Raw genomic sequence first — 22,510 nt, forward strand, 5'->3', positions numbered from 1 at the left:
GTTGTTTTACAGTGAACGTGACAGTGATGAGTTGAACATGTTTAAGAGAAAAGTAATCGGTTTTCTGACGAGCAGCCATTTTTATGTTCTGCTTTATCAGTCAGCCTCCCCCTCAAAAAAGTAGAGTTAAGAAGCAAATGTTGGAATAAGAATTAAGGTTACTTGGCACTCTAACTCTCAGCCACTAGAGGGGGGTAGTGACCAGGCTTCCTCTCTCCCTGGCTGGATTATTAGACGTCTTTGCCCAAACTGAAGTAATGAGTTATCCCTGGGAGAGTGACAACCTAGCAAATGTTTGCTAATCATGGTCATCTTTTCCCTCTGTGGAGCCAGTGTTTCATACTCTAGCAAAAATATCTCATTTTTTCCCAAGAGGAGTGTTTTCTAACCATGTTAGTCTCTCCAGCAAATAGCAGGATGGTGCACACACCTTCCCCAGCCATAAGGTACAAGAAAACTTAACTATGAGCCGTGGGGAATATATTCTCCACAGATGGTCTTATAGATGGCTTTATCAAAGGAGGAAATATTTCAGGCTCCAGAACATGCACGATGATTGTTTGGTCTTTGCTCAGAGCAAGTGTAAGGGATTCCTGTTAAAATTGGCATCTATGGAAAATCATAAGCATTGCTATCTTTAAAGGGAGTCTCTGTGCCTGCTGTGTTAGCCACAAAGCAATCTCTAGCTTTAGAAAGGTGTCCAAGGCCGAGGACCATTTCTGGAACTCCTATGCCACCCTTTTGCCTCCTGGGGAATCTGCCAGGCAGATTATCTGCCAGGCAGGTAGCACCTTTTGCCTCCTGGGGAATATAACCTTGGAGAGTTAAAGCAATCAATATTTTTCAGTATCTAGAGAGTGTAAATTAGGTAAAAAATGTAGAGTCCCTAGGTTTTAAACCGGAACTACATACATATAAGTAGGCAATGTATATGTGACAAGAACAGAGTGCAGGCAATCAAGAAAAGGGGTTCATTGTGAATAATTATGAAAGCAGTTCAGTAGGTTTTTCCCTGTTACTTTGGTAGTCGGATTTTTATTCTTGTCAAGGCAGAGCAAACGCCCAAGGCCGATGGGGGAGCTCAGGAAGATAACTGAGAAGTCATCACAGGCACAAGCACGCTGACTGATTCTGTGTGGCACCTATGAGTGTCACACCTACAAGTAAGGTTGGAAATTATGAGGATTTGGATCCCTAAAAGAAAGAAATGTTTTTTGTTATTTTATTTTATTTTATTTTATTTTATTTTATTTTATTTTATTTTTGAGACAGAGAGAGACAGAACATGAATGGGGGAGGGGCAGAGAGAGAGGGAGACACAGAATCGGAAGCAGGCTCCAGGCTCTGAGCCATCAGCCCAGAGCCTGACGCTGGGCTCCAACCCATGGACCACGAGATCGTGACCCGAGCCGAAGTCGGACGCTCAACCGACTGAGCCACCCAGGCGCCCCGAAAGAAATGTTTTAACAACAGACTTGCTGTGCTGCCGTGTGAGGAAACATGGTCTTCAGAAACAGGTTGTGTGACTGCCATGGGCTTTTTGTCTTGTCTCATTTTTTACTATCCGAGGTTGGACCACATGAGCATCAAATGTGAGATCTGGTGATTTGGAAACTCTGCTTTTAATCAGGCTCCTCCTTTTTCCTGAAATTCCCTTTTGCTCATTCTGTAATGAAGCAAAATTCTACACTTCCTTCACGACCCAGTTCCCATGTCTCTCCTACTCTGCAAAGACTTCTAGACACCCTTACCCACCCCCATGGAATTAGTCTTCAGTATCCCATTGCACTGACTTCCGGCCCAGAATACACTTTACATCATTTGGAGTTTGAAGGTGCGTCCCTCTGTTCATGTCTGTGCCTCTGTCTGAACAAACAGGGCTCGATGAGTTCATTCTTCTTCACACTTAGGAGTGGAATAAAGGTATAATGTATGTGGGTCTGTGTGGGAGACCTAATGAGGCTGGATTGCAGATAAGTTCAGTATCCACAACCAGAGAAACAAGTAGACTCCCAGATTCTCCTGCCCCGTCTCCTTAGATCGAGTTTGTAAAATAAATAAGCTCATCCAGAAATACCTGGCCTTGCTGTGCTATCCTGGAAACCTAGGCAACCATAGAGCCAATAGCTAAGCCAATATTTGATATCAGATATCCTCACCAATATTTAAGCCACCATGATGTCAAACTATGGCTGGCTCAGGGAGGATCTGGAAGGAGCAGTACAGACTCCCTACCAGCTGGCTCTGCAAGTTTTCCCCACGCTTATTAACACCTCAATAAAGCAACCTCATGTGTCCCACTGTTAAATCTTTTGGCCCTATTTTTTTATGTCAAAATGCTGTTTTTATGTGAATTGCTGAGGGTGCCCACGTAGTATTGAGAAGAGCAGATGTAGGCACTAGAAAGCCAGGGATGAAGTTATTTTCTTAGGTCTAATGTGGCATGGCTATGCCTTCGTATGACTACCTCCTCTAGTAACTTCCATGCAATTCAGGTTAGGGAGGTCGGGGCAGAATTTCAAGGATTAAAGTATAAGTGGATTTATTAATAGTCTCTATTGATAGTCTCTTGGTAGTTAAACACACTTCTGTCCACCCAGCCAGGACTATTTCCTGAATTCTCTCCCTTCCCCTTTTCCCAGGGATGCCCAGGCACTAACCAACCTGAGATGCTTTCCCCTGATTCTGTGAACTTCCTAGATACATGGAGCAAGGAAAGCCATATGACCCCAGTGTGGTTTTCTAGTGATCGTCCAGATGTAGCCATGTTCTACTGTTGTTCTCAGGAAGGCTGATTTCCAAATAGAACAACGTAGTACAGCCAAAGACCCTTCCCGGTGGCAGAGGGGAGAGCCAAAGCTCTGCCTCTGGCTCCCAGATGGTGCTGGCTGTGGCAACTCTTGGCTTGCCCTTCTGTTCTCCGAGAAGCAGTGTGGAGAGTTCCCAATGGTTAATCTATATGTCTTTCAAAACTCTGGGTAGCCAACGCATGCACGCTTACCTCTCTCTGACAGGGGTGGCCTTCATGCCAGAAAAAGCAGAGGGAAAACTACTCGGTCTGCTGTTGCTAGGAGGCAGAGAGATGTTTGATGTTTTGATTTTAGCAGTATTGGAGGCTTGCCTTTTTAATAACACGAAGAGCTATAGGTTGTTCTTATGATATTGAATATATGCTTTTCTGAAAGTGTGTCATGAAGGCAGACTTCTCTGATCAAATTCTTTATTCTGCCATTCATTAAATTAAAAAGAAAATCCCCTGGGATACAGCAGAGGAGTGTAAGAAGTTGAAAATGAAAATGCAAGGTTCCTGTGGAAGCAGCTTAGTTCAGAGGTTGCTATGGTGAGCAGCCCCAGGTGGAGGGCTGGGTTAGGCACTGGCCGAGGATTGGGGCAAGGGTGGAATTCACGCTCTTCAAATATCAGTGTCCAACTGTGGCCCTGTGGAAGCTGGGCAAAAGTTATCAGACTGTTATTCACTCTTTGGGTGATTTACCACATATTTACTGAGCTGCCTGTTCAAAGCACTGTTTGGCTGGATGAACGAGATATAGTCCCCCCCGCACAGAGGAAGTGGTAATTAGGATTCAGAGGGTATGTGCTAGGATAAAGATGTAGAGGGGATAGGACCCAATAGGAAGGGGCTAACTTTTCTTGGGCCAGTCAGGAAGCGCCATGGAGCAGCTGAACTGAATGTTAAAGGATAGACATCAGATTCTTCCAGTGGGGAAGAGAAGGAAGCACATTCAAGGCAGGAATGGCTAGGTGGAAGGAAGCCTGAGGGTTAATGAGACATTCCCTATGCCCAGGTAAAAGAATGGGTGGGGAGGAAAAAGGGATGATCTAGATCGCCAGTGACCTTGAATTTGAACTTTCTCTGTAGGTGCCCAGTAAGAGTAGGAGTGAGTGATCTTGATATCACTACATCTACAAACCTCTCTGAGGAGAGCAGGAATGGTTTCCCAACACAGATGGAGCTGCACTCCTGGTACCACCATCCATTAGAACCTTCTGCCATGACGGAACTTGTGTAGATCAGCACCGTCCAGCATGGTGGCCACTAGCCACACATGGCCATTGAACACTTGAAACGTGACTAAGGAAGTGAATTGAAAATTTTATTTCCTCGTAGTTAATGTAAATTTCCACTTAAACAGCTCCGTGTGGCTAGTGGCTTCTTTCTAGAGCTTTGCACGAGGCAGTGGTTGTGACCTAATGGAGGGGAGAAGATGGTGCAAGCTTCCCTGCAGGTAAATTAGATAAGCTGGGTTTCAGGGAGGGAACTGACCCCAGGTGGGTTCTGACAGTATTGTGCTGGACGCAGTGAGGAGAGGCCTTTGAAGAGTCTGATTGAGACATGACAACCGTACATGAAATAATTAGAGAAGGGGGCAGCTGGTGTGTGACAAAGTGCTGCCCGGCACGGCACCAGCTCGGGAGCACCCTGCCGTGCCCCTTGGCATCCTGTCTCCATGTCACTGCGTTGCACAGCTACGTGTGCCCCAAGGAACAAGAATCCTGCCTGTACCTCTCTGCTGTCAGGAAAGGTGCCAGGAGCAGGGTGGATAAATCAGAACATCATTTCTAGATACATTCATAAGCTCCTGTGACAGAAAGCCTGCTTTAAACGGCTTGCATAGGCGGGCCTTTATTCTGTATTACCTGTAGAGCTTTCCTGGAAAAGCTCTATTGTAATGCAACCTGTGTTTTCCCCCTGGAGCGCTGGGCAGCTGTGTTTCCTGACCAGGAGCTCAACATCGAACAGAACATAACTGGGACAGAATAATGCCATGAAAGCAGGGAAACCAAAGCCATAAATCTTACTAACTACTAAGAGTGATAAAATTCTCCTACACATCCTATAACATGAATATAAATGCGCAGTATTGGTGCACACGGACTAGGGGAAGAGCAACAATCTTCCATTAACATATAAAAATTCAATTCCACTGTGTCATAAATTAGATTTTTTTCTCATACTGAACTATTAAGTGTGATAAACACAAATTGAACACTTGAATAACAATTGCTTTGCCCAACCCTGAAATTTGAAGTGCATTTGAGGATGCTTGCTTCTCTTAATAAGTTCCTTCTTCTTAATAAATTCCTTCCAGCAGAAGCATACCTAATTATCCCATTATCCATTCCATCCATCTGGATGTCAAGTCCATAGCGTCAGTAGACCAATGAGGTGGGAGTCTTAGAATAACACACGGTGAATAGAATCAACACCTGAGTCGGAGGCACAGACCAGTACAGACTGGAAAATGTTAGCTGGAGAAATATTCAGCAACTAAGACCTACAAAAGGATATTTTAATTTCCTCCCATTCCTTATTCTTTATTTTCTCACTCTAGTCCGTAAATTCTGATTGAAATATTAATATGTCTCATGTTACTCTTTTTGTTGATTTATCATTTTAGAAAAGTGATATGTGTTTATTATAGAAAATTCGGATATGAAGAAAATAAAAACAGCCACAATTCTACCACTTAGAGACCGCTGTGAACATTTGGCCATATCTGTTTTCAGTTACTTTTGTTTTCTTATTTGTTTTCACGCAATACTGAAGCACAGTTTTGCTTTTTCAGTCAATATTTCCTCCGTGTTTCCTCATATCTTAAAATGTATTTCCAGAACATCATTGCAATGTCTGCAGGATATAGAGGTCACCTAAATGTATTTAACTAGGCCTCTATTATAGGCAATTTAGGCAATATATAGGCAATTTATTACAGGCCATCTTCCTGCCTTCTTTTTTATTTCAAATAGCATTATGATGAAAACCCCCGTCTATAGAATCTTTGTCCACATGCATTACTATTTTCTTGGGTGCGGAATTTCCCTGCCAAAGGGAGGAACTTTCTTAGGGCTATTTATAACTATTGCCCAATTGTCCCCTAGAAAGATCTTCTAATGCAGTCGTCGTTATTACTATGGGTGTTGAGATGAGAAGGCCCTGAAGTACAGCCCTGGTTTTGCAGTTCCAGATCTGTCATCAGCCATGTGACCTTGAGCAAGCCAACACCTCCAAGCTGCAGTCTCCCCAGATGTTAAGTGGGCCAGTAATAAGACCTGCCTCACGTCCCATTGCCGTGTGGACTAGATGAGACAGTCCGCGTAAGAGCTGACGACGGCAAAATGCCCGATGTGAGAGCTAACAATTACATACTCTGCCCACCGAGTAGGGACCATCTATTTCTCCATTCTTTCACAAACCCTGGGTACAATTTTGTGTATAAAACTCATCAGCTTGACAAGTGAAAAAAAGACATCTTGTAGTTTTAACTTCCGTGACAAAACACATCTCTCAAGCCTTTAAATATATGTGAAATATTTCAAGCGATGGGTGGCTTTGACACATGCTTTTTCCTCAAATGTTGTTCCTCATGAGTGCCAAGTAATAGAATAAGCTCGAGTCGTCCTTAGTTTTAAAGGGCAGATACATTGTTGACTGCATCTGCGTAGTGAGTGGCATATTGTGGAGGTGGAATACTTATATGCAGTGATTAGTAAATGTGTGCTTCAACATTAAATGCGTGCCTACCTCATTTTCTCCCAACAGTCTCGATGAATTGGATGTAGCTGCCCGCAATTTATTTTAAATTGTATAAATAGCTTCCTAAGACAACCGGTAGAAATAAAAAAGAAGGAAAACATTCACTTCCCTCACCCAAATTAAATTTTGTTTACTGTCCACACAATTTTACAGAGTCACGTTAGATGCTTTTTCAAATCGGGGGACACGTTTCCTCGTGTGGAGACCATCTCCTTCCCACACAAGGACCGTCATTCCACCAGGCCCCCTCGGCGCCCACTCTATCCCCGTCACATCAATGGGAGCCATGCCAGAGAAAGGGACCCACACCCTATGGGCCAGGGAAAAGGGTGGACTACAGAAGTCCTGGGAGTGAAGCAGAGGTGGGCTGAGAGGTCAGCACCAGCAGCCCAAATGTGGCCGTAATGTAAAGTCTGCGCCGGAATGTGACGGGTGTGGGTTGGTCTGAAATAAAAATCAAAACAACAAAGGCAATCGCAATCGTGGCGTTCAGGAGGGTTCATAGTCAGACATTTAGAGGCCGTCGTAGTTTTAAGAACAGGCTTTCGTTTGCCCTTGTCAGAAGCCTGGAGGCTCTGCACAAATTTAAAGGCACAGCGTGGTGTCGGGTACCAGAAAGGGTTTTCTAGTGAGCAGGATTCCATGGGATTTCTGTAATGCACGTGGGAGGAGGTATGAAGATACGCAGTCTTGATTATTCCGGAGAAGAGAGAGATCTGTTTTCCTGTCCTGTATCAGTCATCAAATAATTTTCTGTCTTAAGTCATCAGTCACCAAATAATTTCTCACTTAATGACATGGAGAAGGCTCCTTAGGTTTCAGTTCTGTTCCTCTTTTGTCCCTGTTAGTTCATATTTCCAAGGCTGTGTCCTCGAGAGTTGGGCTGTAATACCTTTGCAGGGAGATGGTGAGTCTATTGATTCTTTAATATGGTTTATGCCATTTAATTCTTGTTGGGAGCAGGCAGCGCTCCAGCCCTTACGCACAGCTAGCTGGCTGCTCTCTGTAATCAGATGTGTACACACATCCCATGCCAAGAGAAAATGCTGGCATATTCACAGTGGATTATCATATTCTGGTCACTTTTCAAGATCATCCGTGCTGTTTGTAATCTTAAGTATTATTATTAATTGTTTTTGCTTTCAGCCTTGAATTTGGTTCTGCAAGGAAGAGGTTTGGCTGGCAAGGGTTATGAAAAAAATAAGGGTAGCTTCATGTTCTTAATCTTGAGGGCTTCTTGCATTACTTTTAAGTCAGAATTGTTAGGGAGTAAACTTGCTGGAAGGTGAAGATGAAGGTGGTCCTGTGGAATAACAGGAAGAGCAGTAGTCTCAGGGGATGTAATTTAGTCCACCCTTTTGCCTCTTTTTAACGTGACTTTGGGCCCATATATTCATTTGTAAAATGACCTATTTACTTATAAAATAGGGACTGTGCTTTGTCCTATGTAGCACTCAGTGACAGACTGCATGTGGAAGCATTTTGTAAACGATAATACTACACACCAACGTAAGGTCATCACTGTGTCTTTGCGGTCAACATGCTTGAAAATTTGTTGGTTTATGTTGAAGCCTATTTCAGTTCTCTTCATGTCCTGGCCCATCATTTCCACATTTGAACTTAAGCTAGGGGCGCTTGGGGGCTCAGTCAGTTGGGCGTCTGACTTCAACTCAGGTCATGATCTCATGGTCTGTGAGTTCGAGCCCCACGTCGGGCTCTGTGCTCACAGCTCAGAGCCTGGAACCTGCTTCTAATTCTGTGTCTCCCTCTCTCTCTGCCCCTCCCCCACTCATGCCCTATCTCTGTCTCTCACAAAAATAAATAAACACTAAAAAAAAATTAAACTTAAGCTATGAAGACCTTGGCTCAACCTTCTTTATCTTTCGGTCTAATTCGAGGCCTGGAAGTTTTGCTTTATTTGGAATTTGTCACCCCACATTCTAAAGAATGAGCATCAGTGTTTCTCAAGAGACTAAGATTCTAAGATATTGCCAAAGTGAATCTTAATTGTATGTCTTCAGAAAGCCCTGGGATCTTATACTTTTATCATACTGGGCACTATTTTGGTTATATTGTAGTAGAAACTATTATTCTTGTATTAGAGCTATTCACAAAATGGCAGCACTTTGAATGGTGACTGTAGTCTAAGAGCTGCCTTTCCAACATGGCAACCGCTAGACATATTGATTATTTGCATCCCAGTCAATTAAGATTAAGTCAAATAAAAAATTTGGTTCCTCACACACGCTAGATACATCCCAAGTGCTCAACAGCCAGATATGGGTCATGGAGTCTACTTTGGACAGTGGAGATTATAGCACATTTCCGTCTTTGCAGAAAGTTCTACTGGACAATCCTCTAGAAGAAAGGGAACCTAATATCACCTTCTTCAGAGGTACCCAATAAGGTTTCATGGAGAACTTTTATGCCATTTTTAGATTTCCAACCTGAATTAGCAAACTTTCATGGCCAATCAGTGTTTGACATCCCACTTACCTACCCTTTCCTGCAAGTCACGCTTACGGTGTTTGATAATTTGATATTTTTACATGTTCATTTCTTTCTGTTGGGTTCCTTAGGTCCTGTGTGACAGACATGTGTGAATGTCCAGTCCATAAAAACTGTTACTGCGAGTCATTTCTGGCATATACCCGGGCCTGCCAGAGAGAAGGCATCAGTGTCCACTGGGAGCCTCAGCAGAACTGTGCAGGTGAGAAATTCCCGGTGGATCCATCCATCAGAAGTTCACTACAATCCCCAAAATAGCAATGAAAGAGACTCTCTGATACGAATGGCCACATTCCCCCTTGGCCAAAGGGAAATTCCATCAATAGTCCAACTGGATTGCAACTTGATAAAACACAAGGGCTTCCCACTAGGCAGGATAGAAAGCACTTAAGAGAAATGCTTTGTGACAAGCACATTTGAACAATTTAAGGATTTCCACTGTTGCAAAATCCTCTCAACCTCAAGCTATCAGCTGGATGTACTTAGCACACGGACAATCACAGCTGTGGCTAAGGTTATATGTGGCGCAAAGAATATTCATGATGATTACAGTCATTTAAGGTCTTCAGGATAAGTGTGTGTGTGTGTGTTTGTGTGAGAAAGGGAGAGATTGTTAAACCCTAGCAGAATATTCTTTTGCCTCTGAGAGACAGATTTCTATAATACTTGTTATAGTCCTTTGATCTCAGGCAAGTTAATTAGCTTATTGGATATCTGTAAAATGGACTTCTTTGTTCATTCAAGAATTATTTCTTACAAAGTGTCTACGTGCTGGGCATTGTGCTGAACACAGTGAGTACTCTGGTAGCTTAAGAGACGAAGCCCTTGTCATTGAGGTGCTGGCAGTCCAAAAGGAGAACCAGATGAAAATAGTAACTCTACAAGAAAATACTGGCTAAGTATGTTAAGTGTGATGTAGGAAACAAATAAGGCAGAGCAACAAAAGACAAATGGAGAGGGAATGGGTGGCTATTTAGATGGTGACAAGGGAGGGCTTCTCCGTGGTGATGATAGGAGCCTTGAAGGATTGAAGGGAGTTAGGGCAAGAATTCTATGCAGAAGAAACATATTTTATGACCATAAAGCAGGAATAAAATAGCATGCTCTCGAACTGGAAGGGAGTCAGTGTGGCTCAAGCATGGTGGGCAGGGGAAAGAAGCATAAAATGGGGGTGGAGTAGAAGCAGGAGCTGGATCGTGCAGGGCTTTGCAGGTCTTGGGAGGGTGGTAGCCTTTATTCCAAGAGTAGTGGAAGCCACTGATGGACTTTGAGCAAACCTCATTCTGCTTTCTAAACATCACCCTGTGTCCAGGCTACTGTGTAGAGAATAGATTGGCCGGGGCAAACTGAAAGCAGGTGACCAGGCAGGAGTGTGGTGGTGAACAAACAATGGTGACTTGGATTAAGATGGAGGCAGTACATGAGGAGAGAAGAAAAGAGATTCCCGATATATTTTGGAATTTTACAATAATATCTGTGATGCAGAGTGATACGCACCAGTGATATGTATGTGAAACATCTGAAAGGGTGTCTACCTCATAGAAGCTACTGCTGCTAATTAGATCTGGAGAGGAGATGGCTGAGTATTTGTCACTTACTTCAAGGGTTGGCAGACATTTTTCTGAAAAGGGCCAGATTTGCCTGGAATGAAGACACAGGGGGGTTGCACTAATTCTACACTAATCCTAATAACCTTAGCTCTGATATTAGAAAAAAGGCAGTTCATGGCACTGCTAACTCTAGAATGTCTATATTGGTGGAGGTCACCGGGCTGGAAGAGAGGTCAAGAAGGATTGCCTTGAGGCTATGTTTTCATTGAGTGGCCATCTTGTTTACTTAGACCAGTGAGTCTCAGTCTGGCTGGGCATTGGAGTCACCAGGGAGTTTACAAGATAAACAAGAAACCTATGCCTGGATATCCTGTTTTAATTGGCCTTATATAGCTTTTAAAACTTCTCAGGTGATTCTGACTTGTAGCCAGAGTTGAAACCACTGAGTTAATTTTTATGCCTACTTGGGTGGCTTTGAGGGAGTAGGATGACAGGTATTTGGGGGTTACTAAAACTTCTCCAAGCTGCCCCTTGACAAAATCACTTGTCTGTGTCCATGAAAAGCACTAAGCCCTTTTACCTACTTCTAACTTCCGTTTTGGAATTTGCTCTCTTCTCTGCAAACCCAAGTCCAGTCTTTGTATCTGAGTTCACTTTCTACAGCAAGAATGTCTATCAATGTTGCCCTTCTGAAAGAGTATTGATTTGATAAAAATAATTCACGGTGATCCTGGTGCACTGGGTCCGAGGATGCAGAGGGGGGTCCTGCAGGGCCAGCCAAGAAGGTCCTTGGCTTCACACAGGATGGAAAGCAAACTCAAGCCAGCAGAAAGTGAGAGCAGAGTTTATTGAAGATACAGAGACAGCAGATACAGACAGAGCATCTGGGAGACTCAGAAAGGAAGTAGAAGATGAGTCTCATCTTTGCTAGGGGTCTGGAGTTTTTACTGATGATTGTGGTCTGCTGCACATGTCCTCTTGGGCATACAGGAACTGGTCAGAACAAGGACAGTGTCCTGATGTCCATCATAAGTCATGTATCCCCTGAAGCCAGGGGACCTTGGCATCCTCAAGATGTCTAGTGCCAGTGATCTGGAATATGAACATGATGGCTTCACCCTATCATTCCTTAGGTATTATCTATTGTGTTGAAAGATTCCAAAGAAATCATTAACTCCTCATCCCTTACAAGGAGGACATAAAGTAAGGCATGTGCAGGACAGGGGTGCAGGTCCTAGCAAGAATAGAAGAAGGAAAGGGAGCAAAAAATAGATTTTTATGGAGTCCTTCAGGTTCCCTATCTCAATAACATGGTGTGGTTGAGGCTCCTAAAAAGTAAGATGGAATGGCTTACCTCTCACCTAATGCATCAGTGTGGGGTAGCATAGTAAAAGTGATGTTTTTGTGGGACCAGGTCCTTTTAGTACACCTTGAATATTCCTAGCTCCCTTTCTCTCCTTTGAGTCCTCCTTCCCTTGAATCTATCAGAAAAAGACTAAGATATACGGAGCCACGTCCCATCCATCCATCCTGCTGTAATTTAGGGCTCTGCAGAAACTTATAAACTTCATTAGCTGTGGTGGTGCTGTGGTAAGGCTTATATTAGATACAGAATATAGGAGTCCTCTCTTCCCAGCCCACAGCTATACTTAGCACCATCTGAGTGCACCATTTGAGGACTACGCATTCCCCTTGATTTCAGGGACCAAATCTCAGGAGCTAAAATTACTTTTCTAATGGACGAGGAATATGGCTCTGGAAAGATTTCATTTACCACTTAAAATTAATGGAGCCATCTGAGTGAAGTATAACTCTGTGCAGTTGCAGGGGAACCTTTACACACACACACACACACACACACACACACACACACACAATGAACTTGCACAGGTTGACAGTTGGCACATGAAAAATAAATTTACGGAGACATGCAGCATCTTTCAGTGGATTCATTTCCAATTGATCTGGAATATTGAAGACTATAAGAGTACCCTTTACTTATTTTTAGCTTCCAGATCTTTTCGACTTATGACAGCACGTAAGGGCACTTAATACAGAGAAGAGAAATTTTCCAGAGTAAAAAGCTTGGAGGTTGAACCAATAAGAAGCCAGCCAGGCAAGAAACTCTGAATGAGCAAGTGACATTTCCAAATGTAGCCCGGATTTTAGCACTATCATGACTACTAGCACAAAGCGTATGCCCACTGCGTGTGGCAAAAAGGACTGATGGAGCTCAAGCTTAGCATGTGAATTACTGAATATAATATGCTATGCAAAGGACCATCGTAAAGGTCTAGAATAAAAGTTTAATAATGACCGTTTATATTAACATTCACCATTTTCTAAGCACTTCCTTTGCCCCAAGGACTACACTAGCACTTTTATGACATTTTATGTTGTTAATTCTGCATTATAATCTATACGGTAGCATTCTATTACCCACACTTTACGGATAAGGACATTGAGGCTTGGAATATTTAAGTGATTTGCTGCAAGCCACAGAGCTAGAAAATGAGTAGGTTGGGAATGAAACCCAGGTAAATTTGCCTCACAGCCTCTGTAGTTAATCATTATGAAAACAGACCAGCAAGAGCACTGTGGAAAAATATAGTCAAATATGAGTATATATTTATTTGCGTATTTACATAAGCATCAACTAATTTAACTCAAATATTTGTTATGTAGGTCTTTCCGATTTCTATTCATTTGTGCCTTATCACTGATAGTTGTCAGTTGGTAGTCTCTGACCGTAACTTTGTTATGCTCTTGCCCTCACATCTTACTTGGCCATTCTCAGCAGATTTCCTGACACCTCCCTGTAGCCCACACTAATTGTCAGTGCTGTAATGCACTGTTTCAGTAATGCAGTTTCAGTAATGCATTTTATAAGTGGAAAAGCATCTGGGATACTCGAAGTGGCGTGTGTCTTTCTATAGCACATCAGATAGCCTGCTGGGTTCTATGAGCAGGTTTTCCTCTGTTTGTCTCTATAAATTCCAGGTGCTTCTAGCCCTTTGCTGTAGCAACGGCTTTAATTATACACAGTGAGCTTCTCCTTGGCCAACTGGGTGCCTTCTGTAAAGGATTAGGAGATAAAGTCAGTACGGGGATCTTCAACACTCAGTAGGGGATATGGAGGCAGCGGGGTTCCAGAGGGCACAGAGCCGTGCTTATTGAATTTATTGATAAAGGTAACACCCAGCGCTTTTCTGAGTTACCACATGAAGTAACACATAATGCTGCTTGTACACATTACACAGTGTCTGCTTGTGTGTCCCCTAGAGAACAAATGCATGCCAACCCTAATCACTTTGGTAGTTGGCTGGTTTTTCTTTTTTAAATTATTTAACCAGATGAATCCTTCTTTAAATGCATATGTTCAAGTTGGTCACAGTTAGGTTTTATTTTTATCTTTTTATTTTTTTTTAAGTTTATTTATTTGTTTTTAGAAAGAGAGGGAGGGGGCAGAAAGAGAAGGAGAGAGAGAATCCCAAGCAGACCACGCTGTTAGTACTCCTGACATGGGGCTCAAACCCACCAACCGCGAGAGCATGACCTGAGCTGAAATCCAGAGCCAGATGCTTAATCGATTGAAAATAATATATCTTTTGTCTTTTATATATATGGAAAAAAAACATTGAATTCACAGAAGAGTCAAACAGGGTCGGAATCAGTATTCACTTTCTAGGATCATATAACAGTTGATGATCAATTTGCAGGCAAATCTAATCATGGCATCCCTTAACTAAAACCCTTCCAAGACTCCCCCTTGCCTAGATTCACAGCCCCTGCCTACTTGTCTGCCTTTGTCTCCCCATCTCTCCCTCCTCAAATTCCGTGCTCCCACCTACCAAATTGAGACCCCCTTCCCCTGATGGACCCGGGCAGTTTATTGTTGCCCGCATCCCACACTTGCCCTCTCTCTGCCTGGGAAGCTCTTCCCACCACAGTCTGTCTGACAGCTGCTACTCACCTTTTAAGACCTAAGTGGGCTCTGTTCTCTGAGGTCTTCCTAGATGCTGACATCCCCTTAACCTCAAGTTGATGTCTCTCTCTTACTCCTTCATGGTACTTTGCTCTCATGATCTGATATAGTGCCTCTTGCATTTTATTAAGAATCTGTTTAGGGGTGCCTGGGTGGCTCAGTTGGTTGGGCATCCGACTTCGGCTCAGGTCATGATCTCACAGTCCGTGAGTTCGAGCCCTGCATCGGGCTCTGTGCTGACAGCTCAGAGCCTGGAGCCTGCTTCAGATTCTGTGTCTCCCTCTCTCTGACCCTCCCCCATTCATGCTCTGTCTTTCTCTGTCTCAAAAATAAATAAACATTAAAAAAAATTTTTTTTAAATCTGTTTATGGGCCACCTTTACCTGTTCGGTGGTAAACCCAGGCTCCTGTAATGGGAGGTCAGAGATGATACCTGATTCACATTTGATTCCTTGGCCTAAGAGAATGCCAGCCACGTGGCAGATACGCGGGAGATGTTTATTAATTGAAATGGAAATGGCAATGGTGTTTGTTCAACAAGAAAAGACCTTTTTTCCCCCTAGTGGTTCTGCATTTTCTACGTTCTACTTTCTCCCTGTAGATCGTGAGAGAAATAATCAGTGTTCAGTTGGCCAAAGGTGAAATGTCACAGCAGAGCATCAGGAAGTTAAGTGGTAGAGCCAGAAGGAAGAATTGAGAGGTCAGAGAGAGGATGAGACATGGGAGAGCTTGTGTCTATGAGAGAATGTGGGGAAAGGAAAGAACATAGGTAGGAAAGAGGAAATTCTATCAAGTTTTCTTACTGCAAGTGATCTTTGCACGGTTTCAAGGGAAACAAAGTATCTGGAGGGTGAAGTGAGTTCAAAGAGGCTTTCTGGAAGCAGCTGAGTGGAAAATGAACTCAAGGCCAGCCAAATGTAATCCACACTGGGAAATGAGATGATGGATGAAGCATCATTAAGATTAAGTCATCCTCCAACAGGCACTAACATTTAATAAGCTGCTCCTGTGTGCTTGGCCCTGTGCCAGAACTTTGGGTCATGGTAGAAGGGACTCTGCCCACAGGAGCCTGGGCCTTGGCAGGTTACCCTCTTCCACCGGGGATGATTGTCCTAGTGACCCCTGGAATTTAAAAATCTATAGCTACTTGGGCCCCAATGCAGAATGAGAGCAAAAGTCTTCAGGGAATGGGGCTGAGAAATATCTTTTAAAAGATCCTCAGGGGACTCTTATAAGCTTCTCTGATTAAGAACTTCAGCTGCCCTGGAGATGGGGGATTAAAACAAATAAATAACTGTAATGTGAAAAGTGCTGTGGGGTGCAGAGGGAGGAAGGACATTCTGGGGGAGATCCAGGAAGCTACTTGGAGGAGGTGCCATTTGAATTAAGACTTGGAAAATGATAAGATAGATTGGGAAGAGAATCAGAACTAGAAATTAGAGATGAAACTGTAGTAACTGATAGAGAGAGAGAAGACAAGACAAGGTAAGGGGAAGAGTCTTGGAGGTCATTGGAACTTGTAATGCCAGGGGAGTAGGCAAAGAAGCCCAAGAGAGAGGTGTTCTCCAAGTGTTAGCAGAAGAGCCTGGAGAATTCAATGTCCAAAGATAAAGTAGACAATAAGGCCAAATATTTTGTGGAGAGGTTATAGGAGAGTGGGGATGCTGGTGGATATAGTCATGACTGAAAATGTTGGTGGGAACTGCTTCAGTAAAGTGGTAGGTGAGAAAGAAAGACAGATCACCCATGTTGATTAATTGCAGAGGAATTGGATATAATGACTGAAGTCTTTTATGAAGTTTGGAGGTAAAAGGAAGAAGAAAGTAAGTCTGATAAGAAATCTTTTTTTTTGTCAAAGATTAGTGTTGATCTGAAAATGTTGGTAATATTTGGAAGCAAAGCCAACAGAGATTAATGTTCAATGAGAAGGACAAAGAATAGAGCAAGTTCCTGGAGGAGATGGGTCAGAAAACAGGAATGGCCAATCAAGGATGGGTGCAGATGTGGAGCAGGGGCAGTGGGGAGATGAGTTAAGGGTGCTTGTGCAGATGACCTAAAATCATCGATGAGGAAGGGTGGGCACTCTGAGGCTGAGGATGGGCTCCAGTAGGGTTTTAGGTGCAAGATGATGGGAAACAGTAGGATCTTCCATTGTGCACTTACCTCCCCTTTGGAAATAGTTGCCTTCTCATTTGCTAAAAAGACATGAGTCTCTACTGTCACTGAAGTATGAATGTGAGGGTTGTTTATAGGATTAGTTCTCAATTCTGACTGCGTATTAAAATAACCTGGGCTAGGTTTTTTAAGGGGGTTGTCAGGTATCGGGAAGTTCCCTGATGAAACTGATTTTCAATTTTGAACACCATTGGTCCATGGAAACATAACAACACTCGGATATAGTTGTGTGTGAATATGGTATTCAGCTAGGATGTTTCCAAATTATTAGGCATATACAATGTATAGGGTATTCTGTTAGCCACTGAAAAGCAAAAAACAAAACAACAACAACAACAACAACAACAACAACAACTTTGAAGGGATCTATCAAAAGCCAAAAGATTATCCAAAAAGCAAGCAAGATTTAAAGGAATAGTTATGTTGATCTACCCACTCACTCATCCATATATCGATGCAGGTCCTCTAAGTACCTACTACATGTTAAACACCACACTATTGCCGAAAATAGAGAAACAAAATAGCCTTTCCCTCTCGTAGCATAGATTAAGCTGGAGAGAGGATTATAATCTCATGCTGCAAACGCAGAAATGGAGGTGGGCAGCGGGTGCTCTGTGAATACAGTCAAGGGACAGCTCACCCAGATAAGAGAGGTGGGAGAAAAGGTTGGGGAGTGTCTAGAACAGGGGAAGTTGGGGTGGATGTAGTAACATTCACCAAGCTAGGTGATGGCTCTAGATCAAGGCAGAGCTTAGGTCTCAGGACTGACTTTGCTACAGGCAGTTCCTGGTAGCCTAAGAAATATGATTAAATTATGAAAAGCCGAAGCAACTTAATACAGTTACACTATAGAGGTGATGTTAGGGAATGTAGCATTAATGAGTAATACTAAGTTTTTGCTTATCTACTGTATCATTTGGGATCCAGGCAGAAAAAAAACGGCACACTCAAACTTACTAATTGAAGTAAGTTTAATAGATGGATGTCTTATAAAGGATTAAGTAGGATGTAGGAAAATAACAAAGAAAAGCCCAGGGCCCTGGAAATGAACTGTTCTTTCTCAAAATATTTTGATACCAGATGTGTGGGGCTTTTTTCTCATATCAACCAATTCTCCAAAGTTTCAGAGACCAACTGGATGCCCTGCAATTCAATTCAATTCTGACACTACACAGAATTAGCACAAGGCTGCACAGGCTTAAGGGCTCAGTGTCACACGACTGCCCTCGCTTCAGATGCCAGTTGCAAGTAGTGGGTCCTCAGGTTAACCTCACTTCTGTGTGCCTTGGCTGCAAAGCAGGGGGAGGGAGGTGTTCTTACTATCCCCCTTCCCTTTTAGACTTAACAATTTTCTAGACTATTTCACTAACCTCTGGAAAACACTTTGTTTACTATTACTGGTTTATTATAAAGGATACCATTGAATAGATGAAGAAGTGCATACAACAAGGGACAGAAGGGTCCTGACATAGGAGTTTCGGTCCCAGGGGAGTAAGTACACCACCCTCCCAGTACTCTGATATGTTCTTCAGCTCTGAAGTTTTCTGAACCTTGTTGTTAGTCATTTAGGAGTTTTTATAAGGGTTTCATTATGCAGGCACGATTGATGAAATCGTTGGCCACTGGTGATTAACTCAACATCCTCCCCTTCTCCCCTTCCTGGAGATTGGGCGGTGGGGCTGAAAGTGCCAACCCTCTAATCATGCCTTGGTCTTTCTGGTGACCAGTCGCATCCTGAAGCTATCTAGGGTCCCCTAGCCACCAGTCATGTCATTAGCATACAATAGATGCTTAATACTCTAGAGAGTCCATGGACTTTAGGAGCTATGTGCCAGGAACCGGGGACAAAGACTAAATATTTATTTTTTATTATATCATACCCTGTGTCATAACAGAGAGGCTGTTATCATTCCTGGGCCTAAGGAAGCAAGGGAGGGGTTGACTGTCAGAAAGTGGGGACAGAGAGAGCTCTGTAGAGTATGAAAACTACTCACTAGGAACAGTGGCATTTGTTTGAGGGGTGCAGTGGCCCACAGTGATGCCAGAAGGAGAGGGCTAAGGAAATAAGCAACTGGACCTCACTCTTCTCCTTTCCTCCAATTGCCAACTAGTGTTCACCATTCAAAAGTGAGCCAGTTGAAATCATCCCTAGAGATCAACACAGAGCACAGACGTAGAGCAGGTTCAAGAAAGAAAGAGAGTAGGTCTAGAGGGGCAAATGGAAAGTGTCCAATCCGCTCTCTGGTGTAGTTAGATCTGTTTCATAGCTCATTTGTTTTTTTTCAGCAAGTATGTATTGCTGGCTTCCATACCTAACGTCCTTTAGGAGCTAGAGATGCAGTGGGAGACTCAATGAAAACTCTGCCCTGAAGGAGTGTATATTCTAGTGAGGGAAGACAGAATAAACATGTTACAAATGATAGAAATGGTAGTGATATGTATAAAGAAGAAAAATATGGAAAAGGAATCGAGAATGTGAGGCTACTGTTTTGGATAGGAAGTTACCTTTGAGAAAACACCTCAAAAGGGGGAAAGTAAGTCAGGCATAGAACCAATAAGACTACATTTGATGTTTCAATATAATTGGCTGACAATAGCTTCCCGTAACCCATCCCTCTATTGGTATATCATGTCGTGTATCTCTAACAAGAAAGCATCGTATACAGTGGCTTTGTTCAAAACAGGTGGTTGGTAACAGTTAGTTTAGTTTATTTAACAGCTTAGGCAACTAGGACAGGGATAGAAATGCCAAAGCTTAATATGGAAATTAAAATCTATACAGAAAAATGATAATTATAGAGCCAAGTATTATAAAGTAGGTTTGACTCAGATGTCTCTCAAAATTCTGTGTTTCATACAGTTCAGTTTTTTAATAATATGGAAGAACTTGTGAATGATAATTGACTACTCTTTTCACAGCACCCCTTTTCTCATTTGTGTTTAACTAGTGTAATGGGTATTTGAGGAGCCTTATTGTAAGTTAGATATGGTCAAACATGAATGTTCTGTGATAACTCTATATAATTTGAAAGATTCGATATAAGGCCCACTTGCTTGAAAACCAGTCCTATTTTTCAGTTTTACAATTACATTCTTTACAATCTTTGCAAGGTATTATTTTGCAAACTGCATAAGCTATAATAGAGGTGTTTAAACTGATACTCTTCCATTGTTATTAAATTTGTTTGGAGCGACTTCAAATGAAGGTTAGATTGTTATTGGTATTCTTGGAAAGTCCCTCTTCTAAATCCCTACACGTGTCAACATTCCTACTCATGAGGATAAAGGGTGGCCTCTTTGTCACTGGAAATAACTCAGATGGGAAAATTTGTATGTCATACAACTCCCAGAATGTTTGTTTTCCTGACAAATCTATTCATGAGTTTTCAGGAACTCTTAGAATATTGTCAGAATCATTCTAGCTCTAAGCAAACAAAGATGGCAAATTGGTTATGATTTGGCTAGCTCGTCATTTTTGTATTCTCTGTGGCCAGACAGCCACCTACTTCCCTCTCTCCAGTCACTCGTCTCATTTTTCCCTATTTGGTTTTACCCCACTCTTGCTTTAATTTGCCTCAAATTGATCACTATGATTAAAATATGTCGTGTATTTCCAGTAAGCTTGGTAGGTTTTTTTTTTTTTCCTGTATGTGTAATTCTGTGTATTTGAGGGGCTGCACAAAATATTCCTATTTATCACAACTTGATAGCTCTAAGCACAATTTGGAGTTGATTTTTCATACTGTTCTCAATAACCAAATAACCTCATAGACTTCCCGGTAGCGTCACTAATGGGTAGTTTGTCTTCCCTAGGAATAAAAAGCTTTCCATTTTATTTTACTTTGAAGATCACTAGCCCAGAAGGTGGATCTTTGATGTTGTTTTTTCAAGGGCAGGTGATTCCCAGAGTGTTTGAGGAACGTTGGATGTTTGCTATTTGGACGAGCCAGTGCAGTGGGTGACATGAGCCTGCAGAATGGCATTGGGCCGAGGTTGAATCTACGTGGCTCTTTCTCCACGTCTCACCCATGTCTCCTTTTCTCAGCCACCCAGTGTAAGCATGGAGCTGTGTATGATACCTGTGGCCCGGGATGTGCCAAGACCTGTGACAACTGGAATGAGATCGGTCCATGCAATAAGCCGTGCATCGCAGGTTGCCACTGTCCCGCCAACCTGGTCCTTCACAAGGGAAGGTGCATCAAGCCAGTTCTTTGTCCTCAGCGGTGACCTTTGTTCTGCTCCTAAGACTTTGAAATCCGGTGTCTTTGACACTGAAGTGGAAGAGCCAATGAAGGACTGCGGTATTTGTGTGCTGATTCTTCAAATACACACAGAGTATATATGTGTACATATATAGATATATAGATATATTCAGAAACATTTCATCATTTATATAAACTATAGGTGGATTATTATATGTATATTTTTTGCTATAAGACATGTATTATTTCTAGGATCCTAATCTGTAAGCCATTGGATACATTGTATAAATAAGCCAGGTGTGTGTAATTTAATAAGGCAGCATGCAGACATATTGGATGGCTTTAACATCACATACATTTGTCATTTCTAAGAAGTTTTCTAAGAGACCTAAATTGCCTGCCTGCATTAATTTTAGCTTTGAATCAAGACTTGCAGTTGAGTGGAAAATGTGTTTCTCTGGAGAAGGGCAGAGTTATCTAGGGGCATTTCATGCTTCCAAAGAAAGGAGTGTATGCCCTAGGGAGATGACTGGTGATTGGTGACAGGACCTAATGATGCATGTAAAGCAAGGGATAGGTTGTTAGACTTTATTGGGTCATGGTCCAATATTATTTCCAAAACCGATTGGCTAGTTGCCAAGAAATATATATTTGTCAGTAGAGCATAACCAAAGAATTGAATGGTTTCTTGCCATCTTTGCATATTCCTTGAGTCACCTAATTATACATGTGTGTATGATGGATGTGTCCATTTATATGTCGCAGTGAGATTAACGAATGTTTGGGTGACATGTCAGTTTTATTGAGCATGAGCAGATATTTAGGGAAAGTTTTGCACAACATATGAAAGAATAGCCATTTGTCTGAATCTTAGAGCAATTAAGGATGGGCCAATATGAGTTGATGTAAGCCATCTATGTTTTATGACTATTCCATGTGTAAAATGAAAATCATTAATTATTTCTAGAAATTCCTAGCCCAGTGCTATTTGGTGACTGTTAATACATCATGATTCTACAAAAAGAAAGCCTTTTCTGACCAGTTGATTGAATATCAGTCCAAACAAAGACTGGTCTCTGTATTTGCTCTAATTTACAGGTAGTTTACTACTGGTCATCAGATGAATTTCCTGACTTTTTTTTTCAGTTGAATAAATGAAAATGTCAACAAAACAAAACCCACTAATGTTTCATTTCAAGATACTATGTTCCACAGTGTAGTCAATAAAGGGCTCAATATTTAAAACAATGCATTTTCTCTTTCAAGATGTGCTGTGTTATATTTTATAAGTAAGCTATATCAACTTCAAATTGGCCAATTTTTAACATCTTTATTTAGATATAATAGACAATAGGAAACCCCCCAATTTTTTTTATGTATATATTTCATCTTTTCTCCCCTCAGAAAGTCCCCCTTAAAATTTCTTGCAGGGCTGGTTTAGTGGTCACAAACTCCTTTAATTTTTGTTTGTCTGGGAAACTTTTTATCTCTCCTTCTATTTTGAATGACAGCCTTGCTGAATAAAGAATTCTTG

General features: G+C 42.1%; 1 protein-coding gene across 2 annotated transcripts in view; it reads left to right on the forward strand.

Moving 5' to 3' along the window:
- BMPER (BMP binding endothelial regulator) overlaps nucleotides 1–22,241 on the forward strand; it is a 247,186-nt gene extending 224,945 nt beyond the window's left edge. For both annotated transcript variants that reach the window (XM_042969737.1, XM_007078567.3), the window contains exons 14-15: nucleotides 9,136–9,266; nucleotides 20,820–22,241. In XM_042969737.1, the coding sequence (XP_042825671.1) occupies nucleotides 9,136–9,266; nucleotides 20,820–21,001 (313 nt within the window). In that variant the 3' untranslated portion in view covers nucleotides 21,002–22,241. The remainder of the gene's footprint in view (nucleotides 1–9,135; nucleotides 9,267–20,819) is intronic.
- Nucleotides 22,242–22,510: the final 269 nt, after the last annotated feature.

Source organism: Panthera tigris, chromosome A2 (assembly GCF_018350195.1).
Source record: "Panthera tigris isolate Pti1 chromosome A2, P.tigris_Pti1_mat1.1, whole genome shotgun sequence".
Lineage (NCBI taxonomy): Eukaryota > Metazoa > Chordata > Mammalia > Carnivora > Felidae > Panthera > Panthera tigris.